This window comes from Epinephelus moara, chromosome 17 (assembly GCF_006386435.1).
Source record: "Epinephelus moara isolate mb chromosome 17, YSFRI_EMoa_1.0, whole genome shotgun sequence".
NCBI classification, from domain to species: domain Eukaryota; kingdom Metazoa; phylum Chordata; class Actinopteri; order Perciformes; family Serranidae; genus Epinephelus; species Epinephelus moara.
In genome coordinates this window covers 4,448,475-4,469,935 of record NC_065522.1, presented here as the reverse complement: position 1 = coordinate 4,469,935, position 21,461 = coordinate 4,448,475, and the positions used below count along the sequence as shown (strand labels likewise).

General features: G+C 39.5%; 1 protein-coding gene across 8 annotated transcripts in view; it reads left to right on the top strand.

Moving 5' to 3' along the window:
* mtmr1a (myotubularin related protein 1a) overlaps positions 1-7,524 on the top strand; it is a 23,017-nt gene extending 15,493 nt beyond the window's left edge. For all 8 annotated transcript variants that reach the window (XM_050066423.1, XM_050066419.1, XM_050066422.1 and 5 more), the window contains 11 exons: positions 555-638; positions 1,190-1,339; positions 2,380-2,568; positions 2,717-2,902; positions 3,055-3,213; positions 3,301-3,348; positions 4,231-4,323; positions 4,466-4,579; positions 4,661-4,704; positions 4,786-4,918; positions 5,459-7,524. In XM_050066423.1, the coding sequence (XP_049922380.1) occupies positions 555-638; positions 1,190-1,339; positions 2,380-2,568; positions 2,717-2,902; positions 3,055-3,213; positions 3,301-3,348; positions 4,231-4,323; positions 4,466-4,579; positions 4,661-4,704; positions 4,786-4,918; positions 5,459-5,620 (1,362 nt within the window). In that variant the 3' untranslated portion in view covers positions 5,621-7,524. The remainder of the gene's footprint in view (positions 1-554; positions 639-1,189; positions 1,340-2,379; positions 2,569-2,716; positions 2,903-3,054; positions 3,214-3,300; positions 3,349-4,230; positions 4,324-4,465; positions 4,580-4,660; positions 4,705-4,785; positions 4,919-5,458) is intronic.
* Positions 7,525-21,461: the final 13,937 nt, after the last annotated feature.

Genomic DNA, 21,461 nt, shown 5'->3' with positions numbered 1-21,461 from the left:
TTTTTCACGGACATTTTTACACGTAGTCCGCTCCGCTTATAGTAAGCCCGAGTCTGTGAGCACCTGTGTCTGCCTCTTCACCAAGCGCACAGCAAGCAGGAGAGAGAGGGGGGTGGGGCGGGGACTGAGCTAGGAGGTGCGAGTGCGCATGCGCCTCTACTGTAGCCTGAAATTTGTTTAATAGTGATGGGGAGTCGATAATGGCGGACAATTTAGTCTCGACGAAATCAAGGAATGCGCCACTATGGCAACACTTTGGCTTTGAGCCAGACGAAGGAGGCAACCCTTGTTTGCACTGATTGAGTAAGCTGCAAAATTTATCTGTAAGGAACAAAAGAAACAACTTGTTACTGTCACTCTGTTGTCCTAAGGTCGTTTTTTATTTTAAATGAGTCAAGTGGCGAAAATCCGGTATTACCGACTTGATGCGGTTTTTTACAAAAACCGGACCGTTTTTTTTTTCTCATAACGACCCAACCCTAGTATGTATAAACTGCATGTAAATTTGATAGTGACTGAGTGCTAACATAATGTCCTGTGACTTCCTGTGGCAGCCCGTGTTTGCCTTCCTGTACAAAGAGCAATTTCCTGTAGATGGCTGGAAGGTGTATGACCCAACAGCAGAGTACAGGCGCCAGGTAACACACACACACACACACACACACACACACACACACACACACACACACACACACACACACACACACACACAGAATCTGTTGCTGTTTGGTCCATCTCAACAACACAGTTTATGTGTACACTTCATGAATTCCATCAGTTAATCAACAGAGTTATATCAAGATCACCTCTTTGCTGCTTTCATCTTCTCTTCCAAACACAAATACTGTTTTTATTATTCACTAATAATTTCCTAAAGGTTCCACTGTGCCAGTTTTTTGTAATGTGAAATGCTTGTACAGGAAGTGTTGCGTTTGATTGACAGTAGCTTACAGTGATTGCATAATGAGGGCAACTAGAAATAATTCATGAATGAAAATCAGTACTTTCATAGAGAAGAAACTTGGACTGATGACTCTGCTGTGTTACTGATGAGGTTAGTGCTGTGAAATACAAATTAGTATCAATGAATCCCACAACAAAACTCCCATTCCACAGGAAACACTGTATAGCACTGCTGTATGGAATATACTTTGTCCTTATGGTTCCTTGGTCGGATGTGTTCTGTCAGGGTCTCCCTAATGAGAGCTGGACCATCAGCAAGATGAACAGCACCTACGAGCTCTGTGACACCTATCCCTCCATCGTGGTCATCCCCACCAACATCACAGATGAAGACATCAGACGGGTGGCTGTGTTTAGAGCCAAGCATCGCATACCGGTCAGTCTGAGACGCTCACATGCCCACTGACAGAGGGTTTGATGCCGAGACAGTTTAATACCACCTTTGCAAAAAGCAGTTAACAAAATAATCTGTCAAACCATGTTCATCCTCTCTCTGCTACAGTTGTCCAAGCTGCTTAATATTACCATAGACTGGGGTCAGTATTATAGCTGTTTCATTTGCCAAAGTGCATGCAAAGTTCAGAAACTGTCTCTCAGTGTGTTTGTGTGTATTTAGATTTGTTAATGTGTACAGGATATGTACATCTGTCTCAAAATATGAAAAAAAGAATGCAAATGACCTCTTATTAAAGTAACTTAAAGTTACTTTCATTTTGTATCAATATGGCGCTACCGTGGACAAACAAGTAGGTGTTTCCATGAGCACCACCACCTTGTGTTGTTAAGATAGCTGCGGCCGGAGGCACTATGTTTTAAGGTTGTCTGTACATCCGTCCCATGCTTGTGATGCCTCAAGGGAATTTCTTCAATTTTGGCACAAATGTCCACTTGGACTCAACGATAAACTGATTAGTATTTGGTGGTCACTGGTTAAAGGCTAGTGTTACGTTACAACTGTCTCATTCTTGTGAATGTGAAGAATAAACTAAACTGGTGAACTGAAAAATAAACTTGTGGTTGAAGGTCAAAGGTAGCCTCACAAAATATGTTTTGGCCATAACTCAAGAAGTCATATGCTAATTATGACAGACTTTACAGACTCCTACTACTGTCTTTTAGTACTGAGTTTCAGTATTAGGTTTTGAGGTATGACCTCAGCTAGGCCACTCAAGCTCATTGGTTTCTACAGAGGATTTACATCTCACAAAACACCTCACAAAAATAAAGTTTCATTTAAAAAAAAAAAAAAAATCCAGACACTGTATTTTTTTTAAATGTTACTCAAACATGAGGGAACAGTGCATTTTTTCGGGACTATTTTCAGCAGTGGATTAATCCACATTTGGTGCTGTAGTGAGTATTTGTGGCAGAAAGATAGTATATGTGTGTCCTGACCTGGCCCCGCTCTCCCTGCAGGTCTTGTCCTGGATTCACCCAGAGTCTCAGGCCACCATCATACGCTGTAGCCAGCCGTTAGTCGGACCTTCAGACCGTCGCTGTAAAGAGGATGAACGCTTCCTCCAAATCATCATGGATGCCAATGCCCAGTCCCACAAGCTCACCATATTTGACGCCCGGCAGAATAGTGTAGCAGACACCAACAAGGTACAGCACACATCTAGCTTGCCTCCCTCCTCACCTTCGTATTACATGCTGACTAAATTTGTTCTCTCTCTCTTGTCAATCCCTCCACTCTTGCCTCCTCCTCCTCCTCCTCCTCCTCCTCCTCCCCTGCTGCCTCCACCACATGTAGGCAAAGGATGGAGGGTATGAAAGTGAGAGTTTTTATTCAAACGTGGAGTTGAACTTCCTGGAAATCCCCAACATCCATGTGATGAGGGAGTCTCTGAGGAAGATGAAGGATGTGGTTTATCCCACCATAGATGAAGCCCACTGGCACTCTGCTATTGACCAAACACACTGGCTGGAGTACATACGGGTACATCACACTATAAAGAATAATAGTTTTTTTTTATCACTATAGAACATATACAGAGAATGTATCATAAATATCTATCACTGGTAGCCCACTCAACTGTGTATGTGTATATGTGTGTGTGTGTGTGTGTGTGTGTGTGTGTGTGTGTGTAGCTACTATTAGCAGGAGCAGCAAAGATAGCTGATAAGCTAGAGTCTGGGAAGACGTCGGTGGTGGTTCACTGCAGTGACGGCTGGGACCGGACGGCTCAGCTCACCTCGCTGGCTATGCTGATGCTCGACAGTCACTACCGCACTCTCAGAGGATTCCAGGTCACACACACTGCATCACAACATCAACTGTACACTGTAGTCTTCATCTGTACAACATAATAATGTGCTGTATGTATATGTTTGCAGGTTCTGGTGGAGAAGGAGTGGGTTAGCTTTGGACACAAGTTTGCTGCTGTAAGGAACAGTTACTCTGATGATCTTACCGTTACATCATCCTTTATGACGAAAACTTAGTCCACTAAAGCAAATGTTGCCATTGTATCTACTAGCATGACTTTGAAATCGGCTGCTGCCAGACGTGTACTTACATGTTGAAACTTGATTTTTTTTAAGCATATTTTATTGATTTTAAACACATATCACATAACACAAATAATATGAATATACAAATATGAAAGAGCTCATCTTTGACGCAGTTATGTACAGTTAACTTGTGAGCAATTAGGAGGAGGCCTAGAATGCAGAAATTATTTTGCACACCCAAAAACAATGGTGATAAATTCTTGATCTGTAAAACACTGGGGATAATTAATGTCGATTTTTGAGAAAACAAAAGGCAGATTTCTCAAGATAATGAGACACTTTATCACGAAAAACAACTTTTGTTTTCTCAAGATGATGGAATACAGATATTGCAGTCAAGTGAGCCGTTGTTCGCGTAATTATTGTAATGAGGGAAAACAAAAGAACAATTTCTTGAGATAATTTATCACAAGAAATTTGGCCTTCTGTTTATCGACATAAATGAACCCATTATCACAAGACAACAAGCTTTGTTATTCTGAGATAATGAAATTTTAACCCGTGATCTCGAGATTAAAAAACGTTTTCTTGTGATAAAATTATATCGTTATCTCTAGAAATCTGCCTTTTGTTTTCTCAAGAACTGACATAAATTAACCGGTTTTCACAAGAAAACAAGCTTTTATCTCGAGATAAAGAAATAATTAACTCATGATCTTGAGATAATGGCATTAAAAATACAATTGCAAGCAAGGCCATTCTTGGCCTCTGAATGTTACTGCATGTCCATTGAAAGTATTTTCTTTGTTGCAGCGCGTGGGTCACGGTGATGAGAACCATGCTAACTCAGAACGCTCACCTCTCTTCGTCCAGTTCATCGACTGTGTTTGGCAAATGACTCGCCAGGTCAGTCTCTAGTGGCTTCAAATCCTGAACAACTACTTATTCAAGAACCAAGCCTGAGTACATTATGCATTTTCATATCAATTGTAGGCATTTAGAAGCTGCCACTCTTTACTTATCAGTCATCACTTGTGTTCCCCTGCAGTTCCCATCAGCCTTTGAGTTCAATGAGTTGTTCCTGATCACAGTGCTGGACCACCTCTACAGCTGTCTGTTTGGTACATTCCTCTATAACAGTGAACAGGAGAGGGCATCCAAGGTACGTGCCATTCTTCTGTTAACAGGGGTAATGGGTCTGTAAGAGCCATGTCACATCAAACTCTTCTTCTGTCCTGTGCAGGAGGTACAGACCAAGACAGTGTCTCTGTGGTCCTACATTAACAGGTAAGTTTTTCACCACCTTGATAAAAGTGATGTAGTGAAGTAGGAGTGATTCTCTGACTGTTCAATGCTGTCCCCTACCAGCCAACCTGAGGACTTCACCAACCCCTTCTATGTGGACTATGAGCACCACGTTCTGTATCCACTGGTTTCCTCCAGACATCTGGAGCTGTGGACCGCCTACTACGCCCGCTGGAACCCTCGCATGAGACCACAGGTACGTGCTTTGTGGGAGGCGATGGAAGATGGGGCATTAAAGGGACAGTTCACCCCAAAATCAAAAATACATATTTTCCCTCTGACCATTGGTTATCAGTCTAGAATGTTTTGGTTTGAGTTGCAGAGTGTTGGTGATATCGGCCGTAGAGATGTCTGCCTTCTCTCCAGTATAATGGAACCAGATGGCACTCAGCTTGTGGTGCTAAAAATGCCGAAAAAACACATTTGAAAAACTCAGCAGCAAAGTCTCTTTCCAGAAATCATGACCCGATTACTCAAGATAATCCAGACTTTGTTGTGAGCAGTTTCATGTAGGAACTATTTTCTGTCTACCGAACTACAGCCGCCAACTGTATCACTGCATAGAGGCTATAATGCTTTGTTATAGAGACTACAAGGTTTCCCACTTTAAACTAAACCATAAGTGTTGGATATGTAGGGGCAGTTAAAACCTGCATGCTGGTTTGTTATCACGTTGTTATCCATGCAGAGGAACGCTTCAGTTACTGACACTGTGATTGTGTGACGTGTGTTTCAGGTGCCGGTGCACCAGACGCTGAAGGAGCTGCTGATGCTGAGAGCAGAGCTCCAGAGGAGGGTGGAGGAGTTGCAGAGAGAAGCCTCCTCCCACTCCCTGTCCTCCTCCTCTGAACACTCCCCCTCACACACCACAGGGACTCCCCTGCACACCGCTGTCTGACTGACACACACACACACACACACACACACAGAGTTAAATGCATGTTTTAGCCCAATTACTATAAATACTGATGTTTACAATGTGAAGGAGCCTTTACAAAGAGAATCCTAATTTTATATTAACATTCCTAAAATCTCCTCAAGATGTTTGTTAAATAAAAATAAAAACGTATTTAAAGACAGTATTAAAACTAGCCTGACACACCTGTGCTTATTATTTATATTATTTAAAAAATCTCTAAATTCAGAAAGACCGGCTTCCCCTGTACTGAGGGAATCTTACCATTCGCTTCATAGTGTTTTTGTTTTTGTATGAAGAATTACTTCTATTTGTCTCAGGGCTCTGATATTCACATGACTGCAGAAAGCTGCCAGTAACATGGTTACCTATAGTGTAGCCTCCCTCACACTTTTTCCCTTCTTCTTCATCAAGGTTGGAATTATTATGAGCTGTGCCACACTGTCCAAAGTCATGAAGAGAAACCTTCACATTTTTAAATGGAAACCAGGATTACCACCTCAGCGTTACATGCCTTTGCAAACCAGTCAAGTTGCACTTAAAGTTTACATCCATGTCTGTGAAAACATGGATGCTTCACACACATCTTCACCCCGACAACACAGAAGATTCATAGATCCTTTTGGGGCCTTTTCTTTAGCTGGAGGCGAAACACCACTCACCACCACAGGGCTGTAGGCTACATAGGAGTCTTAAAATGTCGTCTTGCTGTGTTATTGGGAGCCAGAATAGAAGGAGTCATGGCTCAAAACTTAAATTTTATCACATACCGGCTGCCCCTGCCTGTCAACAAAAATGAAGACAGCTATGGTTAAATGCCATAAGACAAAATGATCGGACAGAGGTGATCATTAAAATGCTTGCATGTGCAGTGCACACTTCATATCAGGTTAGGGAAAAAGTATTTACTGTTGTAGGGATGAATGACTTCATGTGTATTAAGGGTTATTATGTCCACCTAATCAGAAATTGGAAGGGTCTTAAGTAGAGATGTACGATACCACTTTTTCCTTCCCGATACCGATTCCAGTCCCTGAACCTTAGGTATCTGCCGATACCGAGTACCGATCCAATACCAGCACGTAAAAAAAAATGAATAGGATATGAATTGTTGTATGTCTCAACTCCTAAAACTCTATGTAAAATATTAAGAAATAAATACATAATAGTAGAATGAATGCCATAAAACTTTTTGTAATAATTATTATCCAGTGTCGACACAGATCAAGACACAGGTTAAAGTGACTTGTGACTTGACAAAAAATAAAAGACTTGAGACTTGACTCGGACTTGGAAGTGAAAGACTCGGGACTTGACTTGACTTGAGACACAATGACTTGAATGACTTGAGTGTTATTCACATCATGTTTTCGGTTAGAATATAAAATTAATAAATTAATTTAAAAAATAACGTTGATTACCCGGTAGGAGCGCAGGCTGAGAATGGCGTTGTCATGATTGGATCACTACCCTGTCAATCAGTCATGCCCTCTCTACGTACCTTACGTGTTTATTGGAGAAACACGCCCTCTTATATCAGATAGGCATCAACATGTCAGTCATCGTCTTCGGCTTTCGGAATTACCATTATGACGGCAAAAGACGAACAGCACAGTGCAAGACATGAGGCATAAACATCTCAGACAGCCAAGCGACAACTTCAAACTTTGTTCGTCATTTGAAGAGCCATTCTGCCCAGTAAGTGATTGTCAATTAGCTAATATTATCTGGTTAGTCGGTAGTTAGCTAACGTTAGCTTGATACGATACGGGGGTGGGGTGGGGGATCCGTTTGGTGGAACTTGTTTTTTAATTTATTTGCTAACATTTAACCCCAGAAAACGTGAGCGAACATTCCGACCGGTTCATCACAAGACCGGCTGTACGTTTNATTACAGGACTTGACTTGACTTGACTTGACTTGACTTGACATAACCTGTGACTTGACTTGACTTGACTTGCCCAAGAAAAAATGACTTGGGACTTACTTGAGACTTGAAGGTTAAGACTTGAGACTTACTTGAGACTTGCACATGTGTGACTTGGTCCCATCTTTGAACTCTAGTCTTAAGAGAAATATTGGATTTCTCCGTAACACTAACGTTTTAGCACATTAGCTAACATTAGCTTCGATAGCAAAACGAACTGGAGGAAACCGTTCAAGTGTCGTCCTCCTTTGTAATATTGGCACAGTAATCAACCACAAAGCCGGCCATCCCACCTTCAGCAATCCTGTCAAATCATCCATCCACTGAGTGAGAGCGTACGGGTTGGCCAGTCTGGGCCCTTTGGGCAATGTTCACTTTTATAAGTAACACTCACAGTCCCAGAGAGTGAGTGACCTGACATGGTGAGTTTGTAAATTCAGTCTGATGCTCTACACTAAAATGAGAGCCCTGTTGGTCGGAGAAACAGAGCGTTAAATTTCTATATGAATAAACAAACTGTGAAGTTAATCACACATTCAGTCCACTCTGTGCTCTGCTGCACCGTCTCCCCGGACAGAGTGCCTAGAGCACTCTGCCACTCTGAGAATACAGTGCTCTGTATTTACAAATGGTCCAGTTTGTGCCAGAGTGCACTCCAGCACTCAGAATGGGTATTTCTGAATGCACCACTCGCATCATCTTCCTCCATTGTCTAAAACAAGCCAAAAGAACTTGCTAGCTAGGGCTAGCTCATTTTTTGTAGCGAGCTGTTTTGCCTCCAGCTAAACTCCGCCCACCAAAAAACTCCATACTGTTTACTAACAGTAAAAGGGTCAATACAATCAGCAGTTTCAAGGTGGATACCCAAGATTAGTGTCACCAATTCAGCATCTGACCAAATGTCTCCCCTTCTGTTCCTGAGTTATGACCTTGAATACTGGCCAGAAAAGTGTTTCATGCAGAATATTATGATGTCACAGTGAAGTTAACCTTTGACCTTTTGGATATAAAATGTCATTACCTCAGAATTTTATACTATTAGACATTTGTGTGAAATATTTTCATAATTAGCATATGAATTCTTAACTTATGGCCAATAACATGTTTTGTGAGGTGACAGTGACAGTGACCTTGACCCTTGACCACTAAATCCTAATTAGTTCATTGTTGAGTCCAAGTGAATGTTAGTGCCAAATTTGAGAAAAAAAATCCATCAAGGTGTTCTTGAGATAATGCATTTGCAAGTATGAGACAGAGGAGGTCACAGTGACCTTGAACTTTGACCTGTGTCTATCAAAATCTAACCAGTTCATCATTGAGTTCATGTTGACATTTGTGCCATATTTAAAGAAATTTCCTTAAGGCATTGAGATATTACGTTTTCAAGAATGAGACAGATGGACAACCTGAAAAAATAATGCCTCCTGCCACAGCTATCACCGGTGGCAAGGTTTTTTTTTTTGTTGGAATAGGAATCACAAAAAATAAGAATCACATTTCTGACCTTGTTATCCCTCACCTACTTCCCACCTGCAAACACAGCGTGTTAGATGATCAATAGCCCTCTTCATTACCTTGACACTGCCTTACTGTACATGTTGTCCTTTTATTTTTATTTTATATTTAAGTTTTTCTTTCTTTATGTTGCCTTCCAGTCATGTCACTGGTTCCTCGTACCCCCAAACACTTAGTCCTTTACTGTAAATCACTTAAATTTCTAATCAATTTCTCACAAATGAACCAAAAACATAGAGGTGTGTATGTCGAGCTCGTCCCAGAGAGTCAGATTATGTGAATTTATTGACTGAAAGCAGCAAGTTCATCGAACAGTATCAAAAGAGGTGTGAATTTAGATGAGTACATGTATATCACTAAGATATTTTTATGTTTTTATTACAGCTCAGATTTTATAATAAAGAGGAAAATACATTTACTTCAAGGAATGATTTGGTCTATTTTGTAATGTTAAGGTATTTCAAGTACATATCAAGTTTCCATCCAACTGAGTCAAGTAATTCTAACATAAACCAAACAATCACCAGTTATGTAATTAAATCAAATCAAACTGAGATGAAAAGACTATGAGAGTTTATGTAACTGTAGTTCATCAAATGTACCTAATTTACTTGCATATGTATTTCAAATATTTGAAATATTCAATACATTTTATTAAATCAGGTAAATTCTATGAGCTATAGTTAAATAAATTCTCATAGTCTTTTCATCTCAGTTTTATTTAATTACATAAATGGTACTTTTTTTTTTTTTACATATAATTTTATAGAGTAAAATATGTGAACCAGACAAAATAGACCAAATAATTCCTTTGAGCACATGACCAGATATAAACAATCCAAACACAGTGTGAGATACAAAAGAAATATATTAAACTAAAAGTTTATGATCAGTGAAACCAGAAAACATTTTTGCTCAGTTTCTGAAATGATAGGTAAATTATTTCAATGCAATTGATTACTGGGCTCAGTTGTCTGGAAATCTGACCCACAATCTGTACAATCAATGTAATCTCTAGGGTTTTTGTGCTTTATGGGGATTTAGGCAGGTTTCATTATGTAATGTATGTTTCATGTATTACTTAGAATGTGGTCCCTCAGCTTTAAAGTAACTAATGCCCAGCTGCAGTGAAAGGGGCCGCAACAGCTGTGCAATGCCTGCCAATTATAAATACAATCATTCGATCAGCTCTCGGACAGTAATACTGAGTGCTGATCATTATGCCGTTATTTCAAAATTTATTCACAATAACCAGAAGAAATATGTCAGACCATGTGCGGTTGCCTGACTTGACTGAGATTCAGGATGAATGATGCAGCAGAACCAATTAAATCTTCCTGATTCTGGCTACCTTGGCTGTTCTCAAAAAACCGACCTGGCCTGAGAGCCCACTAGCTTCTCTGGTAGATCGGGCATCCCATGTACAAAGGCTCTGTCTGTGCCACACCCGCCTGCAGGTTCAATTTCAACCCACAGACCTTTGCTGTGGGTCATGCCCCCTCTCTCTCTTTCCCCCTTTCACTCTAACGCCTCGTTTCCATTTTTGTATGTGTACTGCGATGAGTTAACCAGGAATCCATTCATTCCCATGGGAATCTCAGATTATAAACTGATATCGGATGTGCCTGCGAAACTCATCCCCTCCCCTCCGTTATATTTCTGTCCCAAATTTGCATCGAGTTCATTCAAAAAAATTGAACTTTTTCAGTGGATTTCACAGAAACCGTATGACAGTGTGCTAGCTTAGCTAACAGGCTGCTAACTAGCTAACTGGCTATTTCCTTCAGTTCAGTTGCCTGTGTTGATTTTCAAGTGAGTTTGTTTGATTAAAAAGAACTTGTTTATCCAGTTTTAACACATTGTGAATCTGAGTAATGTTATTCTGCTAAAATATGGTTATATATTATTTATAGTCTAACTGTCATTGTGACTTATTCAGCCATTCATACAACTTTTTCCATGAAATATTTAAAAAACATACCATGTACCTGGCAGGCCAACATCTTCACTTATTTGTTACCATACAATATTTGTCTTGTTTCTGTCCCTGTAATGTTCCAAGCACATATACCAAAGTGCAAGATGGTGAAACGTGGACAAAATTAACCTCTCCTCCAAGGCTACAGTTAGTTTCTGTCAGGTTTTTAACAATCTGTAAAGAAATGCTCTTCCTTGCATCGGACACTAGAGGCATCATCTATATATTTACAAACACCAGTCACATATGTAAGTGGAAACCAGGCGTAAAGCTTTCCTGTCCAATGAAAGCAAAATGTCACAAAAANGAGCTATAGTTAAATAAATTCTCATAGTCTTTTCATCTCAGTTTTATTTAATTACATAAATGGTACTTTTTTTTTTTTTACATATAATTTTATAGAGTAAAATATGTGAACCAGACAAAATAGACCAAATAATTCCTTTGAGCACATGACCAGATATAAACAATCCAAACACAGTGTGAGATACAAAAGAAATACTGTGCTGACACTTGGTATAAATGACGCCTCAGAATAGGGCCAAATAAACTAGCTTTATTTCAGCTGCTGACACTGCCATAACTTGGCCACTAGCGAAAAGTGACCTGGCCCAGTTTCGGCTCAAACCCGCCCCACCGATGAAATACATCAGGTTGCTCCTGGCTGCCTCACTTGGCTGAAACTCAGGATGAATTACGCCTCAGAATAGGGTCAAATAAACTGACCTGATTCTGGCTGCAGACCCTGCCATCACTGGCTTTAGCCGGCTAACATCATGTTAGCCTGAGTTAGACCACATTTAAAGAACGCGGTCCAGAATTGTTAGAAATGAGCACCCATCAGATTTAACCCTCTTACAACTCTGTCCTCTTTTATTTCTTGTCTTTCACAGTGTTATGACATCCCTTTCATTCTTATACAATGTAACCTTTAAATCACACTGTAACTGTGGCATGTGATCGTGCAGATTTTTTAAAATGTAAATAACGTGTCTAATCATGAGAAGTTAATCCTCCTAATGAGCCATACTCACTTCTTACATTCCATTTTAAAAATAAAAAAAAGTAAGACATCAAACAAGTCTCTTTTTTGTCTTTTTAAATGGTTTATTTTATTTGTTCATTAGTAACAAGTATCTGTAACATATTGCCAAAGAGTTATCATAGTGGAATAAGAATGAAAGCAGAGTTCACTATTACACTTCAAGCAATGGAGACTGTCCAACATTCAGTCGTCAGGAAGACGCACAGAGTTAAACACTCGTAAGCTACAAGTAACCATGTGTACAGTATGTAGAGAAAAGCATGCATCAAAGTGTGTTTGAGAGCAGTATACTGTAGGTGTGTATGTGTTGTATGTGACAGGTAGCCTTGCAAAGCCAGCCCTCAAATATCATAGAGTTAATAGCTTTGCTGGGCTCTCATTGTGTTTTTTTTCCTCAAACTGGGAACAAGTGAGGTTGCAAGATATTGGCGGGTTTTGCATGACACAGTGACAGGCACAAGAGTGTACTGCAGGGAGAGAACAGTGTCTTGTGACTGCATCCACACAAGCTGTCTTCACTCGCACACGGTCGTCATGTAATACAATGCAGATACCATACAGACACTTTACAAAGCGAGCTAACAGTATAACCCGGCTTAGTTTGTACAATCACTTTGGGAAATAGGCTTGCACTTAGGGCTGAACAATACTAATTCTTTTTTTAAATTTTTTTTAATTTAATCATCATTGCAAAGTCAATGTGCGCAAAAAACACATCAAAAAGACTGCAATATTGCACTCAGGGATTTACTTAAAAGATGTTAAGTAGAAAACTGCCCAGTAAAATGTAACTTTATTTTTTTTAAATAGGTGTGTTTTTTTATTGGTGAAGTAATTTTCTAGACTTACCAAACTGCTTGCTTTTCTAACATTTGGCTTTACCCACTTAGTCATTAAATCCACATTAATGTTGATTATCAAAAAACTGTTTTCGGAAAGCACCAAAAGTCAACCCTACGATACTGTTGCAATGTCGGTATCGAGGAATTTGGTCAATGGTATTGGTATGATATCTAATTTTCTCCGTATCGCCCAATGCTATGTTTAATTTGTTCAATAAAATAATGTTGGAAATAAATTCCTTCAATTCTTTTAATCCAACAAGTAATATTTGTGTATTTGAAGCAACAGAAAGGCAAAACTGAGTTCTGTGTATTTATTGCAAGTAATATTGTTATTGCGATATTCAATATCATCGTGATATTTACCTTATATTGTGCAGCCCCACTTATAATGATTTAATTTATGTTGCTACAGCAACCAGTTCTTGAGATCTAGCCCAGTCCTGTGCAAGAATTTGCGAATCCTAGGATAGCAAGGTAATGGCCCACCCCACTCTGCCTTGCTCCATCTTTGATTGGCTTACTCTGACATTCTTACCGTAACCAATCCTGCTTCTCTTGCCTAAACCTAACCATAAACCAACCAACAAACAATGAGTACCAGCCAATCACAGGCAGAGTAGGGCGGGACATTCCTTTGCCATCCTAGGATTTGCAAATTTGCATCCTGTACAGACTTAAAGGAGAACTCTAAGGATCTTCTATGTCAACGCTATTGAGTTGCATTGTGGGAAATCAGTATCTTGGAAAGCATTATTTTAGGTTACATTCAAATTAAATTCAACAAAATTTGATAGTTTGACAGTGACAGTGCCCGTCTAACGCAATGTTTTGGTACAACTAATAAGTACCACGTGCTGTCCCCCTAAACAACCTATCTGTCTTTTTCCAAATCTCTTTAACATAACCACAGAAGTAAGGAAGCAAATTTGGCAGTGTGGTTGATCTGACATTAGGCTAACTTCTCTTGATGTAAGTAAACGTTAGCTAGCTAGTAAGCTAGCATTGCTAACTGTGATAGTCCCCCCAGCTACATCTTTTAATCATTTTTAAAATGTTTTCTTTTCGAAGAAAGCACATTCGAACATGGCACATGGCATATATGTATAAGAGGAAAGGGTTCTGCCATTTTACAAGCTTACTCAACTGTTATTGGAGCATAGAGTTAAAAGGGGCGGGACTTAGGAAGGGCTAATTTGGGGTGCTCCTTGAAGCGAGCTTTAATATTATCATTTTTCTAAGCATTATAAGAAACTGTCATGGATTGTCTCAATATGTGGGTCCAGTAATGTCCATCTGTCATACAACTGAAGACAGCTGCTTTTAGTTTTCTCTTTGCAGTGTAGCTTTTAAACAGTGATTCTGTACTGTGTATAAAGTGAGCTGAAGTCTCACTTAATTATGACAGCCTTGATTATTTTAGCACGCTTTGTAAAACAGACCTATAGGTTCCCTAAACCTGATCTAGTAACTCTGCTGTTGCTGCTTCTTTGGACCTTTTGTTGCTCTGGCTCTGCATCCAAACCCCTGACTGTCTACAGGTGGTGGGCACAATGCCATCTATACTGTTTAGACTGTATAGATGTTAATCATATAGTTTCCGCCACGCTGTTCTGTACAGTCCAGTAAGCAGCTCCAAAAAGCAGTTTGGCAACATGTTCCAGGATCATAGGCTACTGAATCTTAAAGCAGAACTAACATCCACAGTGCCAATAATAACAGTCAATCACATTGTGTATCCAAGTGAACATTGGTGGTTCTGCACTCTTCACTCTGATCCATAAGGTCTTCATCTAACCATCAAACCAATTAAAATGTTGCACATGAGGACATCTGGGTTCCATTAGATTTCCTTCATGATTATTTCAAAAACCTTTTTCATTCCATCCCAATACATCAAGGCAAAGCCAATCAGTGCTACATCTTTGGTGAATTTGTATTTTTGCTACAGGCCAAAGGTTTTTGCTGTATCACATTAAGACATTCAATACATTCAGTAAACAGAAAGGTTTGCTATCTTGTGTTTGTGTGAAGTTTTCAGCAGCCTGAGCTCGACGAATCACTCACACCTTTCAGTTCTCTGGGTGCTTTAGCCGTTCATCCAAGGTAACCGCCCAAAGGAACAGAAGGGTGGGTGTCACTCTTGCTCGGGTGCAGCTACGGGTTGTTAGATGAATAATGTGGCGTGTCCCTGTGGGACTGTGCAGGATATAAGGCAAAGAGAGAAGCACCATTTGAATTACAGCTGACAGGGCATCCATGCATTACAAGGTGTAGCAGATCAGTTACTCCGACCATTCAGGCGCACGTTCAAAAAGCAACTCAAAACCAAGTTGGGTCGCTTTTTAGCAGTGTTTCAGGACTTTAAGAGAAGGAGCGACACAAAGGGATTGTGGGTAGAGGAGGCTGCTTTTCCAAGGCAACATGGAGGAGACCAGGGTGTGGTATTCATGTAGGACTGTGCTGCATCCTGTCAGATATGTAACACCCCACCAACGCTATTTACAGCTCATACAACACATACTGCCTCAGTAGACGTGTTTCCACAAACGTATTTTTATGCGCATTTTGAAGTCTCGCATTAGAAATGTATGGATCATGACGAAATTCGATCAAACTTCCTCAGTAGAGCAAAAAGGTTTTATGCTCAAGGTGGTTTTTGCTTTTGTTGAAAAATAGTTATAGTTAGATGCACTAAATGAGCTATGGAAACGCCTTTGCCTATTAAGTACGGATTGCTGCATTCAAACTGGGTTGTCTTTTCCATGTCTACTAGAAGAGTCCCCCCTTGTGGTATTCCCACCCTTGTAGGTGTAAATTTTCTGAAAGCTCAGGAGTTGTGACCTTTTTATTTTGATGTTTTCAAATTGTGGAGGTTCATTTTTTGGTGGATGGTTAGATAATATATTGTAATTCTAGAGAATTAGAGATCTTTGTAATTAACAATATGTCTGAGGAAAATGTTGATAGACCCAATGGCCTGGGTGGCTGCTAGATGCCAACAGTAGCATCTGACTTATTTCTTCTGGCGTGCTGAGTTTGGGCTGATATTAGGCCAGCTAACAAGTTCCATTTGAAGCCAACATAACCCACATTACTGATCAGCTATTTCTGCTTTTGGCATCTTTCCAGATATTCCCATAACAACATAATTTGTCTTGATCTCTGGATAGCAAGAGATAGTCTATCTACTATCTGACATGAAAGAACAATCAGACTTTATAAGACCTCTTCTCTGGTAGATGGGTTGGATGGCCAAGGTGACAGCCACGCATAAAGCGTAGCCTGTATCACAACTTCTGTTGAAAGGACGCTTTACGCAGCCAAGTTTATTCACTCCAAACCAGTTGATAGAAACCCAGACAATTTGCATTTCTTATTTGAGACATTTCAAAAGTTTGCCAAAAATACACTTGACAATTGGATGGAAACACGACCACTATCTGAAATAACATGATGCCAGTTTAAACTCATTCAGGACAAGAGCCAAATTCCACCTCTGTATAGATATTCTATCAGACTACTTAGGTCATTACAAACCATTGCTTATGCCACGTTCATGTCACATGTGTGCTTCTACAAGCTTCTTTATTCTTAACATCTTAAGAAATAAATTGGCTAACTGATTGGCAGTGTGTTTTTAAAGGTGATTCCACTGACTCAGGGACCAAAGACCATTGATCCAACCGCCACCAAGGAACCAGGCGCATTTAAAGAGGCATGAATACAAAAACCAGCACTAGAAACATGCAAAGTACCTCAGCAGAGTTTCAACGGTTAGTCGATTAATTATTTGGTCTATATAAAGAAGACTGATAAGCAACTATCTTGATAATCAAATACTTGTTTCAGTCATTTTTCAAGCAAAAATGTTAAGAATGTGCTCACTCCTGCTTCTTAAATGTGAGAATTTGCTGCTTTTCTTTGTCATTTATAATAGTAAATAATAGGGATGCACAATATTGGATTTTTTGCTGATATCAGATATACCGATATGTAACAACTCATTTGACTGATAACTGATACTGATATCGATATACCAATTTCTTTCCCACACCTTATTTTAGTGATCATCATGTATCTTCTGTAATGGGATTAACATATTATGCATGCATACTCTTATCGTGATGGCCCATCAGCAGATGGAGACATGAAATACAATACTCAATGTATGTAATATCCATTCATTGTGCAAATTAAGAAAAAGCATGCTGGCCAATTCTGATAGTTAATTTTAAAGCAGATACTGGCTGATACCGTTGACGTGCCGATGTTATCGTGCATCCCCAGTAAATAAAGTAATTGGGTTTTGGACTGTTGGTTGGACAAAAGAAGCAAAATGAAAATGTTACTTCGGGCTCTGAGAAACTGTGATTTTCTCACAATTTTTTGACATTTTATAGACTTAATTGATTAATCATAAAAATAATCTGCAGTTAAGTCATTGTTGGTAATTAGCGTTGGCTGGATAGATTGCTAGAACCCTCAAACAACCAAATGCAAACATACAATCGTCTTTCATTTTCTAATAAAGTGAACTTCCATCACCCATGACGTGAACGTGGCATTAATCACTGTTTTAAGTCCACTACATAGAGTTTATTAATCCTCACTAGAGATTCTGAGCAGTGCTATAAAACAACAGACAGACTAAATATCAGACAGTATAGAAAACAGTGAATGGTTTCAGATGCAGCCCAGATCTGGTTCAGGAACATCCGAGACTTCCAGGAGTCTTTAGGCAAACAACAACCGTTGGCAGTACAGAACAAGGAAGCAGTAAACTATCTACAAAAAGTTAAGCTAAGTTATTAGGAAAGTTGGGTACAAAGTGTAAAAAGAGCAGGCGAAGAGTGTAAACACACACACGCACACACACACACACACACACACACACACACTAAAGAGTATAATATGGAGCATAAATATGCTCAAACACACTGCTAGTAGTAATAGTACAAACACAGAACTGCTCACAGTAATATGTACAACCATCACAGCTTTCCAAAAGCACTCGTTATGACACTATTCAAGATCCTAAAGCTAACTACTGCTGCTAACTTCATCTACACAGCTAAAGCAGACTTCTAGTTTTTTAAAATGTATATTATCTCTACCAGTATTGTCTTTGTGGCAGTGCCAACTGATTCAAACTCCTCTCTGACTTCACACATCTGATATCTTTCACAAATCCCTCACTTTTCCACTCCTGTACATCTTGTTCCATGGTGGCCATTTTGAAAAGGCTTCTGTATGCTTAAAAAAGCGTTCGCCTGATCATCTAACAGCATCTGACTCACTTCTCAGATGGAGGAATCAGGGAGGTGGTGGCTGCGAAACCTTCCCAGAACACATCTGTCAATCAAGCTCACTTAACGCAGTGATTGACCAATGGGATACAGCCAAAAAAAGCTATAACAGCAGCCTTCCAGTGTTGCTGCTCAGAACAGGTCACTTTTGTCTTTACACCCAGGGGCTCGATATACCACATGGATATGCCCCCTAGCATCTAGCTAGCTACTTTAGCAACATTTAACTAGTGTGGACTTTAGCTCCCTGGCTGTTAGCTAGCTTAACAGTTGAGTTTATGTGGGTCGGCGGATCAAGAGAGGATAACATCACATTTTATAGCCAGTATTGGCCGATGACATGCCAATAATATCGTGCATCCCCAGTTAGGAGAGTGATCAGGTAAAGGGTATCCAGTGGAGTTTTGACTACTGTATAGTAGTGCTATGCAGCAAAGTTTTTAAGAGTGTGTCCCCATTTTATTAGCATCATGTGTATGCAGTTATACTTTTCATATTCCTGCTAACAGTTTGCTGTTCCACTGGTGTATATTTGGCTACAACGCACCAAAAAATAGCTTATGTTTTATGATGATGCATTTAACATGTTTGTTAGGCTTCATGGTGACATGTTTCAGAAAAACTAGATGTTACTGTTTCTTAACAGAGAAACTCCACAGGATTTCCTTGTTTGTTTTTATCAGTGTATACTTGGGCTAATAACTATCTGGTCTACACGATCTATAATCTGTTTGTGTTGACATAATACTACTTTTACACACACATCCTTCCCATAGAACTCATGACAACGATGTACAATTAAAATGGCCACCATGGAATAAAGAGCAATCCAGAGTTCTTCTGCACACACTGGCACCTTATTGCCAACACAATAAAACATAGCACAAACAATATTAGCTTCTGAATGTAGCAACTGTACCTTCAACAAAAAGTCACATTTCACAGATTATCTGCCTGTCCACGAGCCTCGTCACAGCCTGCTTTTTCTGGAAACAAAGTGCTGAGGCTTTCATTTTTTCTAACAGCTTCCTACTGAAGAAGATCCCTTCCAAATGAACAGAGAAAAAGAAGTATGCGCTGTGCATTTTTAAGCTCTAACTGCAGTGGAACTGATTTAGCTATCATCACTTTTATGCTACAAGTATGGTGAAAAAACTTTTCTTCTGAACTTAATTTTTCTTTTGAACTCCAACCTCACAGTCCTTTACATAAAGAAGCTGCTGGGTGGCTCACTGACGGCTATTCATCACAATTATTTCACCATCACCACTTTGGAAAACCAAGCCAGGCTCCCTTCATTAGGCATTGTCATTAAAGGCTAGTTGAAAAAAACTGAAATATATTTACACTATAAAAATTCACAGGTTGTAAGTAGACAGAAATGTTTGGACGCCTTATTTTGTTTCCCCACAGCAAAAAGATCCAAATCTGAATAAGGCATCTTTGTACATCAAGATGGACAACATGAGGACGGTGTAGCAACTAATGATGTATCTATCACGCTATGTAAACAGTAGTTACCTGTAGTAAGTCCAGTTCTATTAGCCATGTCATAATAATGGACTTAATAGTTAATAGTGGAGCCCATTTAAGGGCAACACGTGTTGCATGTGGGTCAAAATGTAAGTAAACCTCTTGGGAAACTTCATTTAATGAATATTAACGTATTAAACAGCATTATTATCATAAACGCTGATTAAACGGCCATGCTTGCATTTTTTTACTTCATTGCTGTAATCTTAAGATTGCAAGTTAATTATTTTTGGTACCTTGAGATAACAAAGCGTGTTTTCTTGTGATAACTACTTAATTTATGCCGATTCTCAAAAAAAAAAAAAAAGTCAATGTCTTAAGATAACAAAATAATTTATAATGATAAAACTTTTTTCCCCTCAAGATCACAAGATAATTATGCTGCGGTCAGGTCAGCTGTTGTTTCCATAATTATCCTGTAATCATGAGAAAACTAAAGTCATTCTCTCATGATAAATTATCTATAAAATTTGGCCTTTAGTTTTCTTGAGATCACAGGTTAAGTATATTACAGTCAAGTGGACCGTCGAATCAACATAAATTAACTTGTTGTCATTAGAAAAGACTACCAAAGAGATACCAGAACAATTAAATCCTGATCTCGAGATGACATCATTAAGATAAAAAAAAATTAATAGCATGTCCCTTCTCAGCTTCCGTAGAATGAGTATGTGCCTTGCCTTTAGTTTGCCTTTAACATTAACTGGCCACTGTGATAAAGGCTGACTACCTTATCTGACCATTTACACATCTTATCACAACATTTCAAAAGTAATTACATAATCAGTTGCTACAAAGCTTTGAATAGAAATCTGGGGTATATTGTCACATTTTTCATTTACTCTCTACTCATGTGGAGAGCAAAGACACACCTCCAAGTCATGGATTCTCCAAAGTGTTGCTCCAGTTGAAATTGGATGTCCATCATTTACAAAAGTAACATCAATGACTTGCCACAAAGAAACAGTTAGGCTATGTGTCAAAGGGGGGTAAACGGTTGTATACCATTCAAAGTCAGGAAATGAAATATCGCTGATTGCAATTCACAACTTTCATCCATCTAAAAGAAAAGAAGAAGAAACACTGGGTGTGTCTCACAGCGCTCCCTGGTTCACCTGAAGCTCAGCTGGAATCATACTGTGAGTCCATCAGTGTCTCACACTTCAATCAATTAGCTAACTAATCCACCTGAAATCCAGTACACTCAACACTGACTGACCTCCTGTGAATTCAAAGAGGCTCGACACACCCAGAGATTCCCAGAGGAGTTTCTTTCTCCAACATATAATACAATTAACTGCCTTTTTTCCCAATAATCCAGCTTCACTATGAGTCTGGAGCTCAGCAAAATGCTACGACTAAAGCCCCAGCTCACAGCAGAGAAACCCCGGAGTACATGCTAAAGGCTGGATAACTGTATATCAACATTGTTAGTGGTGTTCAAATAGTAAACAATAAATAACTATGTACACATACATTTGGCAAGGTTTGATACACTGTCGGCCATGTTTATAGCAGAGAATTAAAAAAAATCTGTTCACATTCAGCGCAGAAGGACTACAAATCCCAACTTCTGCAGCACTGAGCTGCAGGATCAACAAGGACATGCTACACAACAGAGGGTCTATCCTGTAGCATGTGTGAGTGTATGTGTGTGTGTGTATGTGTGTGTGT